General features: G+C 40.2%; 1 protein-coding gene across 1 annotated transcript; it reads right to left on the reverse strand.

Moving 5' to 3' along the window:
• Window positions 1-1,401: 1,401 nt before the first annotated feature.
• Window positions 1,402-13,178, reverse strand: QNG1 (Q-nucleotide N-glycosylase 1). The gene is made up of 4 exons (XM_019966480.2): window positions 12,590-13,178; window positions 11,808-12,067; window positions 4,339-4,534; window positions 1,402-2,199 (listed from the first exon to the last, which is right to left on the reverse strand). Exons 1-4 carry the CDS (start codon window positions 12,924-12,926, stop codon window positions 1,967-1,969), a joined length of 1,026 nt encoding a protein of 341 aa, XP_019822039.2. The 5' UTR covers window positions 12,927-13,178; the 3' UTR covers window positions 1,402-1,966.
• Between the last annotated feature and the right edge of the window lie 4,536 nt (window positions 13,179-17,714).

The raw sequence follows: 17,714 nt of genomic DNA on the forward strand, positions 1-17,714 counted from the left end.
TAGAAAAGTGGTACAGATGGACCTATCAGAAAAATGGAAACAGAGACACAGATGTAAAGAACAAATGTATGAACACCAAGCAGGGAAGGAGTGGGATAAATTGGGTGATTCGGATTGATGTACATATGCTGCTGCTGCTGCTACTGCTAAGTCACTTCAGTCGTGTCCGACTCTGTGCGACCCCATAGACGGCAGTCCACCAGGCTCCCCCATCCCTGGGATTCTCCAGGCAAGAACACTGGAGTGGGTTGCCATTTCCTTCTCCGATGCATGAAGGTGAAGAGTGAAAGTGAAGTCACTCAGTCATGTCCGACTCTTCGAGACCCCATGGACTGCAGCCCACCAGGCTCCTCCGTCCATGGGTTTTCCAGGCAAGAGTACTGGAGTGGCGTGCCATCGCCTTCTCCAGTATATATGCTACTATGTATAAAATAGATAACCAATGAGAACTTACTGTATAGCACAGGGAACTCTTACTCAGTGCTCTGTGGTGACCTAAAAGGGAAGGAAATTTAAAAAGGGGATATACGTAAACATATGGATGATTCACTTTGCTGTACAATATAAACTAATACAACATTGTACAGCATCTACACTCCAATTTAAAAAAAAAAAAAAAAGGGCAGTATAGGACTCAGATGCCCCATTCACATTCCCACTTTGTCATTTGTAAAGTTACTCCGACAAGTTTCCAGCAGATGGCAGTAAAGTGCTTGGAGAAATGACTGCTGCCACTGCTAAGTCACTTCAGTCATGCCAGACTCTGTGTGACCCCATAGACGGCAACCTACCAGGCTCCCCCATCCCTGGGATTCTCCAGGCAAGAACACTGGAGTGGGTTGCCATTTCCTTCTCCAATGCATGAAAGTGAAAAGTGAAAGTGAAGTTGCTCAGTCATGTCCAACTCTTAGCAACCCCCATGGACTGCAGCCTACCAGGCTCCTCCACCCAAGGGATTTTCCCGCAAGAGTACTGGAGTGGGATGCCATCGCCTTCTCCGAGCTTTCCCTAATTTACACACAGTGAGGTGACAAGGTAGATAATTAACAAAAATCAAGATTATGTTAGACGATGGGCTTCCCTGGTGGCTCAGACTATAAAGAATTCCCCTGCAGTGTGGGAGACCTGGGTTTGATTCCTGAGTTGGGAAGACCCCCTGGAGGAGGGCATGGCAACCCACTCCAGTATTCTTGCCTGGAGAATCCCATGGAAAGAGGAGCCTGGCAGGGTACAGTATGTGGGGTCACAAAGAGTTGGACATGACTGAATGACTAACCACATTAGACAAAAGTGGTGGTGAAGCTGAGAAATGAGAGTCCTACAATATAGATAATCAAATTCAAGTAAACTTTAAAAAAATATATGTGGCAAATTCTATTTAATGAAACAATTCATTCCATATTTAAGAAATGTTTAAAAAATCTTTATTCAATGAATTTCAATATAGTTACTCTGGAAAAAAAAAAGATATCCTAAATTGAAAATCATTATGTTAATCAACAAAAAGTTTTAAAATATCTGTCAAGATTGATTTCTATAAGAGTGGCAGCATTCAATACAGCAAAGACCCTACTCTCTCTCATATCAAATGATTATGGTACACAGAAAATTACTATACCATGAAAAAAGATACCGATTGAATGGATGAAATATTATCACTAAAGATCATTATAAGACATGATTAATTTTAAGAAATCTGAGATTTAAAGAAAGCATTAAATTTTCTTCATTATTTCTCTCATGTATCTATAGAAAGGGAAAATATAGTCAAAATTAAACAAGCAAACAAAGGATAAAATTAGGAATACAGGGTGATATATCAGGAAAAGATTTTAAGAGAGTCTGGCTAATCAATTTTCTTGTTGCTGTAACCTCTACCACTTTCTCTTAATATCAAAGCAGAATTGTATAAATAATTATGGTACAAAAATGCAAGGAATTTCTTAGGATCAGTTTACACTATGGGTCAATAATATATGCAACGTGTATGATGAAATGGAATTCCTTTCATATCTTCCCTGTGATCACGGGCATAGTCCCATAAGTAATAATCCAAAAGAATGGAATTGATCTCTCCAGTAGTTTTTTCACCCTTTTTTTCAATAAGCTCCAGAAGACAATCCCGGATCAGCTCGACACACCAAACTGAGCACCCTCTGATTTCTACCTCTTGCCTATTCCCATAAAAGAGCATTTCTCCTGCAAGGAAGAAAAAGAAAAATAAGCACTAATAGTCAATGAAATAAAATGTATTCAAAACTTTACTGTAGGACAAAATGCAGTAAACAGTACTCATTTTCAAATTGTAAATCTCAGACTTTATTTATTTTTGGTAATTTAAACCATGTCTAAACTCGCATTAATTCAAAATTGCAAGTTAAGTTCCACATGGACAGGGATTGTGTCTGATTTGATTGTCTCAATATTCATAGGACCTAGCATGATCCCTTGTATATACTAGCTCCCCAATAAATATCTGCTAATTGAATATGGGTGAGCCATACATTTGAAAATATGACAGCAAGATTATTAAATTATTTAAAAGAGAGGATTTAAAATTTGGGTTTGATGTTGGAGAAAAAAAATTACTGCAAAATTTGGAGGACTCCCAGGGGGCCAAATAAAGAGCACCTCCCTTACCCTTGAGAACTTAATGTTGTCTTGTGGACACTCCAGATACATCAAGAAAAACCTAGGAGATCAAAGTTCTTAGCTTGAGCAAGGAAAACCATGCTTGTTCTTCAGAGTCAGGATCCTTCTGTCAGCTCGGCCTGAATACAGAGCCACTAGATCCTACAGGTATTCAGTGCTTATCTCCAGAGTATATCTGATCCTACAAGGTGGACACTGGCAGTGCTTTGCCAGGGAGACTAGAATTGGGCTTAGCAACTCAACTGTCGTTAAAGATGAGGCAGACAGAGTAAGTGGATGCAGCAGCTGGATGCAAAATGCTGCCCCGTCAAGGTAGACCCCAAAGTTTGAGCATTTTTCTTCTCTTGGAAATCAGAAAATTGAATTTCATGTGAAATCTAATTGTCAAGTGTTGATAACTAATTAAAAATTGCTTAAAACACTGTTCAAGCCAAACAAAACACATCTGCAAGCTATATTTGGCCTCAGGCCACCAATCGGTACTCTTGCACAGAGCTTCGCAGTAGCTGAGAAGCCCTGTGATCCACTGAGACCTAGAGGAAATGCCCTACCCACACTGGTTCCATTCTGTCCCTTGGGATCTTAAATAGTGTTACTTGTGTCCCTTCCATATCTCTATCTCTGATCCTTGGGGCAAGTGGAAGAACAGACACTGACTCAGCATTTGAGTTAAGCCTTTTTGGATGTGTAGGATTTGAACTGAATAGAAGAAAATTTGGGTGAGGGAAACCAGGCAAGAAAGTGTTTATAAAGATAGGAATGTGTATTGCATATACCCTCCCCTCAAAAAAATCAACTGATTATGGCTGTATGTAGAAGAAGCCCTGACTGCTAAAGGTTGTCCCTTTAAAGGTATTCAACAATTAATGATCCCAGACATGAGTATTATGACATAGAACAGCTTGCTATTTTTCAAATGAGGAAATGAGCAAAATGGATTGCCCAAGGCTACATAAAAATGTGGTAGAAGCAACCATAGGAATAATGGTACCTTTATATGCTGTGTCATTCTTATTTTGGGTGATTGAAATCTATTTCACAGGAGAAAATTACTCATCATAAAAACAACTTCTTTTAAAAATAAAGAAAAAAGTAGCTGAAAATATTGCCCCTAAAAGAGAAATTAACACGAAAATTGTACAATATAATTATTTTCCTTATGCAAAGGGATATTTAAAAAGCGAAAAGTTACTTTTCATACAAACACAATCATCTATACTTATGGCAAATAAATCAGCCTAGAAAAGTCAGTGACTTGTGCAAGATAAACCAGCAGCAGACCTTGGAGCCTCCTCACTCAAAATCCAGTACATATTTATCTGTCAGCCCACTTTTTATTTCACAGTGTAGTGTGCTCTTAAGCTTAATTAATAACACTCTGAATACAAACCTGAACTGTCTTAGTGTTGCACACCTTCATGTGACATAAATGTAGGTGTCATTTTAATGTAAGTCTCTGAAATGATGATGTCCAGATAGTGTGATTTCCAGCAATAACCATATTCCACGGTGTAAAAAACAAAAACCAATTTTCTCTATAATTTAATTGCCCTTGCATTCTTTACATGTGCTTTTAACAATAATAGTGTTTTGTTTTTTTTTTAAGGGAAGACCTTTTGTGAAAGATATGACAAAGACTGAACAATTCACAGTATAACAAAAAATGTCTTAATTAAGCTAGCAAACCTTTGAGAAGCTTCTCCAGTAGTTCATTGGAGTATTTCAGGGCTCCCAGGTAAACGAGAACCTGAGGTAATCTATAGTCGGCAAACATGGTGATACTGGAGATGTCCTTAAAGCAGCCATCTCCTTTCCCCTCTAATACACTCCACGTATCTGCCACCAGGATTTGGGCCCTTTTGTAAAAAGAAATTCTTTTCCCCTGATGAATGAAGAGAATATGAATGTTACCTGGGTATCTGAAAGCCTTATGTATGCTATTAAAAAAAGGTACACATCGAAAACATTTTTTCAAGGGTAAATAATCTTACTCTTTGGTAAGAATTTATAGACCTTTTATAGAAAAAAAGGGAGTCTATAGATACTAAATTATCACTCCAGGTTTATTTCCTTTATTTTTCAAAACACATAAAATACAATTCATGTCATCATGGTACTACTTAGTTCTTTTTCAATGACATTACTTTATATACATACATATTTCTGTGCCACTATAATTTATCTGCTTACTATGTTTAAGGGCTAGATTAGCATGGACTGTAGAAAAATATAATTACAATCTACTCCTAGTCTTAATACCAAGGCTAATGACCTCAAATCATCTTTTACAACTGTGAGTCTGCTAACTGTGAAAAAGTATCACTGGCTCCCAAAACACATTCTGACCACCTTGGAGAATGTTTAAATAAGTAAATGACATAAAGAAGTAAATAAAAAATGAAATTAAATTCTTCAAGGATAGACTCCATATAAAAATTCTTTAAGATGATAATATAGATTCCTTTATTTATTAAAAAAAAAAACTCTATTAAAACTACTTCTTTTAAAAATATTGCTATACTATCCTAATGAGAAATAACTTAATATTGTTTAACCTTAAAGAATACCCCCTGCAATCAATCCAGATGTACTTTTTCTAAGTAAACTAAGTTTTCCATTTTTCTTTAACTAAATTTTCTAAAGCCACCACTAAGAAACTGAGTATTTTGTTTTTTAGGGCAAATACCTATACTCATTTTTTGGTGTAAAGTCTGTAAATTACATTGAGTGATGGGGGAAGAAATTACCACTAAGAAATATTTCTATATCATCTGGGAATAATCTATATTCCCAAACCTACCAAAATATGACAACCTGGAAATTGTTCCTTTATGGATGCTGGACTTTTAGATGGTAACTAGATTTCTAATTCAAGTAAACTTTATTGAATAGCAAGCATAAAACTTAATTCACAAAATAAAACTGTTCCAAAAAGAAGTATTCATCATAATATATATTATAATAGAAGCTATTGTCTCCTATTTTTAACAAGATTCATAGAGCAAGGGCGTCCCAGGCGGCACTAGTGGTAAAGAACCCTCCTGCGAATTCAGGAGACATAAGAGATATGGGTTCAATCCCTGGCTTGGGAAGATCCCCTGGAGGAGAGCACGATGTCTGGAGATTCCCATGGACAGAGAAGCCTGGCAGGCTTCAGTCTATAGGGTTGCAAAGAGTTGGACATGACTGAAACACCTTAACATGCATACATGCATAGAGCAAACAGGAAAAATCTAGGAGCCAGACTTATATAACAAAATCAGTGCCAGCATCTAACAAAACACAAATTGTCACATCATGAGCACTGTTTCCATGGTAGCCAACTAGGATATCATGAAGGTTAGATTATAAAACCCTAAAATGAAAACAAAAACAAATTCAAGTGAAGAATCTAAAAATAAATTCAAATCACCTATAAAGCATTTTTTAAGAAGCTGATATGGTTTTTAGTAGTCAAATAATTTTAGTAACCAAATCTACATCTCTAAAATATTAACTGCTATCACTGAAAATACCAGTAAATTCTCTAGTAACAATTCCCTATATGTTCCATAGGGCTTCCCTGGTGGCTCAGATGGTAAAGAATCCTCCTGCAAGGCGGGAGACCTGGGTTCAATCCCTGGGTTGGGAAGATCCCCGGGAGGAGGGCATGGCAACCTACCCCAGTATTCTTGCCTGGGAAATCCCATGGACAGAGGAGCCTGGTGGGCCACAGCCCATGGGGTCACAAAGAGTCAGACATGACTGAGCAACTAAGTACATAACACATATGTACCATAATGCTTTGCATTAAAGCTTTGCTTTGCAAATAAAATATTTTCAAAATAGTACCTTTATAAAATAATAATCAATGTAAAACACTATAACCATGAGTTGATTTTCTGCAACAAACTTATCATGAACAAATGAAAGGTCAAGAATTACAAATGCTTAATCATAACGTAACATGTTATCAGTTATGCTTAGTCACCCAGTCCTATCTGACTCTTTGCAACCCCACGGGCTGTTGCCAACCAGGCTCCTCTGTCCATGAGGATTCTCCAAGCAAGAATACTGGAGTGGGTTGCCATGCTCTCCTCCAGGGGATCTTCCCAACCCAGGGATCAAAGCCAGGTTTCCCGAATTGCAGGCTGATTCTGAACCACCAGGGGAGAAAAGCTCAAGCTTTTCATGTATATTTATCAGTATGTTAGCATAAAGGAAGTTGATTTGTTAATTAGGGCTTTTATATAGTTACTGAATGGGCTTCCCTGATGGCTCAGTGATAAAGAATCCACCTGCCAACACTGGAGATGCAGGTTTATTAATCCCTGGATTGGAAGTTGCCCTGGAGAAGGAAATGGCAAACCACTCCAGTATTCCTGCCTGGAAAATCCCATGGACAGAGGAGCCTGGCGGGCTACAGTCACTGGGGTTGAAAAAGACTCGGACATGACTTAGCAACTAAACAACAATAGTTACTGAATATTCTAAATCAGAGTCACTTTAAGAGCTTTAAAAAATAAAGTTCTTTTACCCAGTGATCAGAATCTTTGATGGTGGTGCTTTGGAAATGTATCTGAATTCTGAAGTCTCCTGATTCTGGGGCACAGCCAGGTTGAGAAATCACTCATCTAAACTGTTGCATTTAGACAAATTCTCTAACTTCACTAACTTGTTCACAATGTCTAAAAACGAATGATAATCTCAGTAAATAAGTGTAACATTAAAAACAATTATAACTATTTTTAGTAACTTGCTGAAGATTAAAAAATACAGCAATTGATACTACTACAATATTATGAAGGAGTAGGGAAAAGGACACTCAAATATGCTACTGCTGATCCTCTTTGTTATTGTTTTCCTGGAGAAGTGTAACCATTTTTATGTATTATAAGTCTGAAAATCCTGGCCACACTCTAACTCAGTAATCCCATTACGGGGAATTCATTCTAAGGAAATAACTACGGGTGTTAAACTGCTGTGCAATATTGCTTATTTTTACATAAAACTGGAAACAATAAGATATAAAATTTAATTTAAAAATAAAACTATATATCACAATTATTGTGGTAAAATAGTTTGGGCAAATAATTATGGTAATGTACATCAATACAGTGGAGTACTATGAAGCCATTAAGAAGAGTAGCATGGAAAAAAGTTGTGCTGTGAAAGAATTTTTACTGACATAGATGCTCATAATATATTAAATTTTAAAACAGTTTATATAGCATATTTCTTCCCAGCTTATATATATATCTATAGTCTCTATACATATATATACATATAGTCACACACAGAAAAAGACCAAATTGTGAACAATGGTTACCTCTTGGCAGAATAAAGACCACTTCTCTGTACTATCCAAATTCTATAATTAATTTGTTTTACTTTTGCAATTAGAAAAAAAAATTTAAATATGTATAGAAAGGACTTCCCTGGTGGTACAGTGGATAAGAATATACCTGCCAATTCAAGGGACATGGGTTCGATCCCTGGCCTGGAAGATTTCACATGCCTCAGAGCAACTGAGCGCATGTGCCACAACTACGGAGCCCGAGCTCTACGGCCCATGAGCCACAACTACGGAGCCCAAAGTGCGGCAACTACTGAAGCCCACACACCTAGAACCTGTGCTCTGCAACAAGAGATGCCACCACAACGAGAAGCCCTGCAGTACAACTGGAGATAGCCCCTGCTTGCCACAACTAGAGAAAAGCCCGAGCACAGCAACAAAGACCCAGTGCAGCCAATAAATAATCAACTAAATTTTTAAAAATACATTTGATTTTATCACTTTCTGAATTCAGCAGCAGTGCCAAAAGTTCATCAGAATTCCTTTAGACTTGGAATTGAGCAAAGTGCTTTAATTATTTGTTTATCTTTTAAATGAATATGCAGAATCACAGATGTAGAAAACAAACTTATGGTTACCAGGGGTGGAAAATTGGGCGGGGGGGGAGATCATTTGGAAGATTGGGATTGACATATACACACTACTATATATAAAGTAGATAACTAATAAGACCTACTGTACAGCACAGAGAACTCTACTCAATATTCTGCAATGGGAAAAGAATCTAAAAAAGAGTGGACAAAAAAATAAATAAATAATAAAGAGTAGACATATGTATAACTGATTCGCTTTGGTGAATTATTTATGTCACCAGAAACTAACACAACATTGTAAATCAACTATACTCCATAAAAAATTTTAAAAATAAATAAATATGCAAAGGTAACTTAAAATTAACTAATCAAAGGATTGAGTCCTCACTATACACTCAGTGTTATGTGAGGAGTCACAGGGATTCAAGAAATATAGTGCCTTGGGGTAACAATAATCATAATCTTATGAAAATATAAATGAAAAATGAAAAAATGTAGTAATACTTCTTTAAGTGAAAGTGAAAGTGAAGTCGCTCAGTCGTGTCCGCTCAGTCGTGTCTGACTCTGCGACCCCATGGACTGTAGCCTATCAGGCTCCTCCATCCATGGGATTTTCCAGGCAAGAGTGCTGGAATGGATTGCCATTTCCTTCTCCAGGGGATCTTCCCAACCCAGGAATCAAAGCCAGGTCTCCTGCATTGCAGGCAGATGCTTTACAGTCTGAGCCACCAGGGAAGCTTCTTTAAGAAAGTACTAAAATGTTTAAATTTGATTTTTGTTACATTTTGGGGAATTTTCTGTAAGAATGTATTTTAGAAATGAGTACTGATGGGAAATGGCTCAGGTACTAATTTTCATTTTAAAATGTATCAGTCGCAGACTTCCCTGGCAGTCCAGTGGTTAAGACTATGAGTTTCAAATACAGGGGGCACAGGTTCAATATCTGGTAGGGGACTAAAAGCCTACATGCCGCATGGTGTGGCCAAAAAGGAAAAAAAAAAAAAATGTGTTATCAGCCTTAAAAATTAATCTATATCCTGGTACAGTTTCTAACTGAACTTCTCAGCATATATAACAAATGAAAAGAAAGCACTCTGCTATAAATAAAAGAGAATTTCAGCAAACGCTTACTAACTCAATCTTATCTACCAAAAAAATTCACTCCTTTCTCTCACAGAAACAAAAATTCAGGACAACTTGAAAGTAAACAACTACCTGATGTCCTGAATTCATTCCATCCTAGTAAGGGAGTAAGCAAGTGAAATCGCTCAGTTGTGTCCGCCTCTTTGAGACCCCATGAACTACACACTCCATGGAATTCTCCAGGCCAGAATACTGGAATGGATAGCCTTTCCCTTCTCCAGGGGATCTTCCCAACCCAGGAATCGAACCCAAGTCTCCCGCATTGCAGGCAGATTCTTCACCAACTTAGCCACCATCCTAAAGTCATGTTAAATTTAATCTTAGCCCTTCTTCTACAACAACCACGTTGATTCTGGAATACACAGATTCCAAGCAACATGAATGACAGTTTGATTTCTTTTATACACTGTTTAATATATTTAAATGGCCAGTATGAAATAAGGAACTTGATCTAAATTTCCTGAAAAACAAGGTTGAAATGACATACTTTGAAGACTAAGATAAAGCTCATAGGAACCTCTGCATTAATAAAATGGTTCCTCAGAAGAGAATGAAGTTCAACAGTGGCCTAGGGTCTCTTCCCTAGGAACTGCCTGTGTCCCATCCGTACTACTCTCCACAGGCACACTTAACTGGTCATAATCCATGCCAGGTCAATCAGTCCTTGTCCAGGAGTTTTAGAACTGGAAGCAAGAGAGTTCCTCCCTCTCTCCCTGGTGGCTAAAGTGATAAAATGGGGAACTCTTTTCCTACTATAGAGTATTGAGTAGAGTTACAGACTAGGCTATCACAGAGCACTGAGTAGAGTTCTCTGTGCTATACAGTAGGTCCTATCAGTTATCTACTTTTCTACTTCATGGAGAAAGTTGGTCTGCAGTAAGAGAAAAATGGAGTCAACAGAAACAAAGAAGAGAGGACTGAATCCCCATGGCTTTGAGTCCCTGATCCTGGATATTTATCTCCAAATCTTGTTTTGTGTCTGTCACTTGCAATTAAAAGAATCTTAACATAATCAGGCATCTTTCACTTTACAGTAGAACTGAAAAGCTAGCTATTTCTTGACTAAATTACCTAAGATATTGTACATTAGCTAACCTTTCTATTTTTGAGACTTTGGTTCCAAGTCTACAAATAGGACTATAATGCTCCTTGTCCTTAGCCCTACAGAATTGTTCTGTGGATCAAATGAGTGTGCATGCAAATACCTTGTAAATCATAAAGAGAGATTTGAACAATACTACCATTTTAGTTGTTGTGATTACAAAAGGGTAGCTTTAAAATTCCAAGTTGACATAAGTACTTATTAACTTAGTCAAGAGATTTATATATATGGTCCCTCTTGTTACTTTTAATTCTATTCAACAGTTAAAATACACAGTGATAATGAATTCTAAAAGAATTATACAAAAATAAAATCCAGGTGTATACTAGGAGAGTATACAAAATGTTCACCATTTAAAAAGTATGCCTACTTAAATTTTTTTGTGAAGAAGTGAAGTGAAGTCACTCAGTCATGTCTGACTCTTTGCGACCCCATGGACTGTAGCCTACCAGGCTTCTCCGTCCATGGGATTCTCCAGGCAAGAATACTGGAGTGGGTTGCCATTTCCTTCTCCAAGAGATCTTCGCAACCCAGGGACTGAACCTGGGTCTCCTGCATTGTAGGCAGACGCTTTACTGTCTGAGCCACCAGGGAAGTCTTTGTACCACGGAGCAAATGATACTGTTAAACTACCCTGTGCATGAAAAAGGAAATACATAGTATATATACATTAGAACTCAACATCAAATTTTTTTAAGAGAAAATTTAGTATACATTCTGATTCTTATCCAATGAAGTAAAGTTTTTGAAGTACTAAAAGGACCTCACTATCCCTAAGTGACATCATGTTAAGTCTAGCGTTTTCTTAGGTTTGAAACATTGTAAAGGACAAAAGAATAAAGGAAATACACTGATTAGAAAACATTAAGAGAAGTAATGTCTTTGAAAAACTGCTTAACAATTTTGTTACTGTTCCTTGGTTCCATTAGGAAAAAATTCCAGAATTTAAATTTTTATTCTCGAAAGGAGTTCTGAAAGTAAAAGAGATATCTATGGGAAGATAATTAAGAACTCTAAAATCTCTAGAAGGGGAGCAACTCACCTCAAACTGAGTCACATCTCTGTAAGAAGGAAAGTTTTCAACTACCAGGTGCAATAACTTCTGAGCACTTTTATCACTTTTTTGGACACAATTAAGAAAAGAGCCTCCAAACTTCTCAAGCAGAATTTTCCCGGTTTCATTGAGAATCCGATGCCTCTCTTCTATCAAAGGCATGGGGACATCTGTGTCAGACCGGAGTATATGCCGAACCTCATCAAGGGTCACTGTTGCATAGTAGGAAGCACTAGTTATTGGGATCCCTTAGGAAGAAAAGCACATGCAGAGGAACAATGTCATACTTTTATATTCATTAGGCCCTTGCTTTTACAACATACAATTAAAATGAAACCACTTAAGTATTACAGGAATGAATTAAAAGTAGATGAATAATTAAAAATCAGGAACAGATCCCTCATTCTGTATTTGCTCGTCTGTACTTCCTCAATCACTTCTAACAATTGTAATATTACACCAAATGTATTTTGACTGTGTAGAGTGTGGGATAATATTTGTCCCTTTGCTCCTCAGATATCATCAGAGTGGCGTTCCTAAGAAAACCGACTTTCAGTCTTAGCTGCGACAGTGCTAAGTATTAAAATCAGAATCACTTCACACTGAAGAAAGATTTTATGCCAGCTTCTTCTCGTACTTTTAAGCAGAGGTACCGGCAATAAATTCATCTTATCAATACATTATTCCATGTCCCAGCCCACTCTGTGGGACCCTCCCAGTAAAATGAAATCTCAACGCCACTGGGTCTGACCGGGAGTAGAGGTACCAACCTTCGTCCAGAGCTCTGTTGACCGCGGCGCACAGGGACCAGTACCCACTGTACGTCTTCCCCCCGAACCCCACCTGACATTTATACTCGTCACTCTCCGACCAGAAGGAGAAGTTGAGCGTGTCTGTCACGAACACCCAGTTAACGGCGGCCTCGTCAGTGCCCCTAGGGTTCAGCTCGTGAATCGCCTTCCAGCCCCCAATGCGCAGCTCGGGCCCCGTGGCCTTGGCCAGCAGCAGCTCGGCCACCCTCCGCACGCCTCCGTCATCAATGAACACATCTCGACTGTTCTCGGCAATGAATTTTGCAGACTCCCTGGGAGTCAGAAGCCCATCCATCCCGCACTTCTGTGGAACAGGAACCGACACTTTTGCCCGCGGGCTGGCCAAACGCCCTTTCCTCTCTAGCAGGGACAAAGGCCAGGGTCCCCTACGACTTTCCCTCCCTTGCCGCCGCGGGATCGTTGCCCTAACAGGCTCCCGCCCTCTCAGAGAGGATAAGAGAACCAACGGTCCCCAAACCCCTACGGCCCCGCGAGCACCACTGGGGCACAGCGAAAACCAGCCCGAGGCTGCAGGCACTTCCGGGAGGGGGGCTCCGCCCACTCGGGCCCGGGCGCGCGCCCAGACCCGTTTCCGGTTCTGAAGGTCCGGAAACCGCTTCCGAGAGTCGGTCGCGCGCCTACTGTGAGTTGCCCAACCTAAGACCTGAGGACTTAGCTGATTTGCCCGTGCGCCCACCCTCCCCCGGGCAGGTGGGCCTGCGAGAACGCTGTGGCCCGAGTTTCAGCTACTCCAACCGGTGTATTGTGTTGCTCTCACTCGGCTCTCGCGCCTCTCCTGCCTACTGAGGGCGAAGTCTGGGCAGGACACCGTTGGCGACACGCTGCAGCCAAGTTCCTGGGACTCGAGGAACTTTATGGCCGTGGGTCATCGTGTCGGGGACCGAGCCACCCCAAGACTGCGACACGGGTTGGCGGTCCCCCCAACCCCTATCCCCCAGGCAGTCCTCTTCATTTTGCTGTATTCCTGGCCCCTTTGGTGGCTCAGACGGTAAAGGATCCGTCAGCAGTGCGGGAGACCTGGGTTCGATCTCCGGGTTGAGATTCCCTGGAGAAGGAAATGGCAACCCACTCCAATAGTCTTGCCTGGAGAATCCCCATGGACGGAGAAGCCTGGTAGGCTACAGTCCATGGGGTTGCAGAGTCGGGCAGGACTGAGCAAATAAGCACACCAGGCCCATTGGGAGATTTAGGACTGGTTGGAATGTTTGGAGAAGTGAATGAGGAAACATCCATTTAAATTGTTAAATTAATATTGTGTGTCTGGATTTGTGCTTAAATACTGAAATACTGAATCCCAGTTAGTCTTGGGCCATGTCAAAAGCAGCAACTGTAATCCCCGTTTTTGCAAGAGAAACTGAGTGGTTCAGTGCTTAGTCCCTGTTCACAGCAGTGGTCTAGGCTGAGATGAGATCTCCAAGTCAAAGGCACTTTCTGTGAACCAAGCTTAGCAATGCCAACTATCCTGGTCAGGTAGGGACTATGTCAGTGGCTCTAATCAACTGAGGAGACATTATTAGAAGATATACGTATCCCCTCACAACCCCAAACTTTAAAAACAAAACAAAAACAAAAACAAAAAAAACACAAACTTTCTAGTAGGATGAGGAATGAATTTTAGAAGTCAATGACCCAAATTTGCCTAGTGATGAAATTTTAGAAACAAAGCAAATATTTTTTTTCTCCTTTAGAGACTTTTATTTCCATGGATGATATTACATGTTCACATCTTTGAAAATCAACTATTAAAAACAATCATCAGTAGTCATCTCTAGTTATGAATTTGGGGAGGATTTGGAACTTTACATCTGACAACTGTGCCCCTAGAAAAGCAGAACATCTTCATCCCTCTTCTCCATTTGGATGAGAAAAAGGAGCTTTTAAGAACTTCACTACGAAAAAAAAAAAAAAGAACTTCACTACGATTTGCTGCTGCTGCTAAGTCGCTTCAGTCGTGTCCGACTCTGTGCGATCCCATAGACGGCAGCCCACCAGGCTCCCCCGTCCCTGGGATTCTCCAGGCAAGAACACTGGAGTGGGTTGCCATTTCCTTCTTCAATGCATGAAAGTGAAAAAGGAAAGTGAAGTCGCTCAGTCGTGCCCAACTCTTAGTGACCCAATGGACGGCAGCCCACCAGACTCCTCCGTCCATGGGATTTTCCAGGCAAGAGTACGGGAGTGGGCTGCCATTGCCTTCTCTGATGATTTGCTCTCCTTGAAAAAGTAACTAATACAGTAACACAGTTATTGAATAAATGTCGACCTGTTGACTATCCCAGCAGTTCTAAGTCTTGGGAGTCAAAGAAGTTGATTAGTACAGAGTTCCCTGGTGGTCTAGTAGTTAGGAGTTGGCACTTTCACTGCCGTTGTCCCAGCTGCAATCCCTTGTGGGGAACTAAACATCCTGCAAGCCATGTGGCCAAAAGAAAAAAAAAGTTGATTGATTAGCAAGAAGTTCTAGCAATCTACAAAAGAATCCAAGAGGTTAAATAATTTAGGCTATTTTCTGAGGCTTGTTGACAGAAAAATCAACAACGTGAATTCTACTATGTTCAGGCTATTGAGTTAGACACAGGAGTAGTATAAACAGAAGTAAAACATTATTTCTTCTCTCAAGGAACTTGTTGAGATAAAGTATAAACTTTGCATGTGTAGGGTGGAGTTTTTTTTTTTTTTTAAGTATGTTTGCAAGATGCTGGGAGTACAAAAAGTGAGTTCTTTACCTACTCAACATCCTTGCCTTCCTTTGTCAGAATTTCTTCCCAACAGGATTTTGATGTTCAGAAATCCCTCTCTCATTCACAGTTGATGTAGCACAGCATTCTCAGCTCCAGAGGTCTGGACTGGTCTAAGGGTAATATTACCCTCTTGCCAGAGATTGGATTAGGATCATGCATGTTCCCCAGTTCACCTCGGTGAGTTGCAAGAATAGGTTTGAAGGCTGCTTCCAGAAAAACTTTTCCAGGAGAACTTTGAGAAGTGATTGACAATTCTTCTGGACATAGTTATTATTGGATGTGAGGCTTGAAATTGCTACAGTTCTTTTAAAAATAATTAATCTTTGGCTGTGCTGGGTCTTTGTTGCTTTGTGAAGCTTTCTCTGGTTGTGGCAAGCAGGGGACTACTCTCTAATTGAGATGCACGGGCTTCTCATTGCAGTGGCTTCTTTTGTTGCCAGATCTCAAGCTCTAGAGCACAGGGTCAATAGTTGTGGTGAGCAGGCTTAGTTTCTCCGCAGCACATGGAATCTTCCTGCATTAGGGATCAAACCCATGTCTCCTGCATTGGCAGGTGGATTCTTTACCACTGAGCCATCAGGGAAGCCCCCACTACAGTCCTTTTGATGGTAACTGGAACAGAAGTCTACATATAGGGGAAGTCAAAAGAACGGCAGAGAGAGAAATGAAACTGGAATCATGGGATTATGTCTACTCTTAAGTTTGTCTTACTTCTAGATCTCCAATTATCTGAGTTAATAAACTTCTTTATCAGTTCAGTTCAATTCAGTTCAGCCGCTCAGTCGTGTCCGACTCTTTGCGACCCCATGAATCACAGCACGCCAGGCCTCCCTGTCCATCACCAACTCCTGGAGTTCACTCAGACTCACGTCCATCGAGTCAGTGATGCCATCCAGCCATCTCATCCTCTGTCATCCCCTTCTCCTCCTGCCCCCAATCCCTCCCAGCATCAGAGTCTTTTCCAATGAGTCGACTCTTTGCATGAGGTGGCCAAGCTGGAGTTTCAGCTTTCACATCATTCCTTCCAAAGAACACCCAGGGATGATCTCCTCTAGAATGGACTGGTTGGATCTCCTTGCAGTCCAAGGGACTCTCAAGAGTCTTCTCCAACACCACAGTTCAAAAGCATCAATTCTTCAGCGCTCAGCCTTCTTCACAGTCCAACTCTCACATCCATACATGACCACAGGAAAAACCATAGCCTTGACTAAATGGACCTTTGTTGGCAAAGTAACGTCTCTGCTTTTGAATATGCTATCTAGGTTGGTCATAACTTTCCTTTCAAGGAGTAAGCATCTTTTAATTTCATGGCTGCAATCACCATCTGCAGTGATTTTGGAGCCCAAAAAATAAAGTCTGACACTGTTTCCACCGTTTCCCCATCTATTTCCCATGAAGTGGTGGGACCGGATGCCATGACCTTTGTTTTCTGAATGTTGAGCTTTAAGCCAACTTTTTCACTCTCCACTTTCACTTTGATCAAGAGGCTTTTTAGTTCCTCTTCACTTTCTGTCATAAGGGTGGTGTCATCTGCATATCTGAGGTTATTGATATTTCTCCCGGCAATCTTGATTCCAGCTTGTGCTTCTTCCAGTCCAGCGTTTCTCATGATGTACTCTGCATATAAGTTGAATAAGCAGGGTGACAATATACAGCCTTTTCCTGTTTGGAACCAGTCTGTTGTTCCATGTCCAGTTCTAACTGTTGCTTCCTGACCTGCATACAGATTTCTCAAGAGGCAGGTCAAGTGGTCTGGTATTCCCATCTCTTTCAGAATTTTCCACAGTTTATTGTGGTTCATACAGTCAAAGACTTTGGCATAGTCAATAAAGCAGAAATAGATGTTTTTCTGGAACTCTTGCTTTTTCCATGATCCAGCGGATGTTGGCAATTTGATCTCTGGTTCCTCTGCCTTTTCTAAAACCAGCTTGAACATCAGGAAGTTCACAGTTCACATATTGCTGAAGCCTGGCTTGGAGAATTTTGAGGACCACTTTGCTAGCATGTGAGATGAGTGCAATTGTGCGGTAGTTTGAGCATTCTTTGGCATTGCTTTTCTTTGGGATTGGAATGAAAACTGACCTTTTCCAGTCCTGTGGCCACTGCTGAGTTTTCCAAATTTGCTGGCATATTGAGTGCAGCACTTTCACGACGTCATCTTTCAGGATTTGAAATAGCTCAACTGGAATTCCATCACCTCCACTAGCTTTGTTCGTAGAGATGCTTTCTAAGGCCCACTTGACTTCACATTCCAGGATGTCTGGCTCTAGGTCAGTGATCACATCATCGTAATTATCTGGGTCATGAAGATCTTTTTGTACAGTTCT

Source organism: Bos indicus, chromosome 8 (assembly GCF_029378745.1).
Source record: "Bos indicus isolate NIAB-ARS_2022 breed Sahiwal x Tharparkar chromosome 8, NIAB-ARS_B.indTharparkar_mat_pri_1.0, whole genome shotgun sequence".
Lineage (NCBI taxonomy): Eukaryota > Metazoa > Chordata > Mammalia > Artiodactyla > Bovidae > Bos > Bos indicus.

Coding starts and splice junctions, on each gene's coding strand:
- QNG1 (XM_019966480.2), bottom strand. CDS start 12,926: ATGGATGGGCTTCTGACTCCCAGGGAGTCTGCAAAATTCATTGCCGAG. Junction 12,068..12,589: donor CAACAGAGCTCTGGACGAAG/GTTGGTACCTCT, acceptor TTTCTTCCTAAG/GGATCCCAATAACTAGTGCT. Junction 4,535..11,807: donor GAGATGTGACTCAGTTTGAG/GTGAGTTGCTCC, acceptor TTCATTCATCAG/GGGAAAAGAATTTCTTTTTA.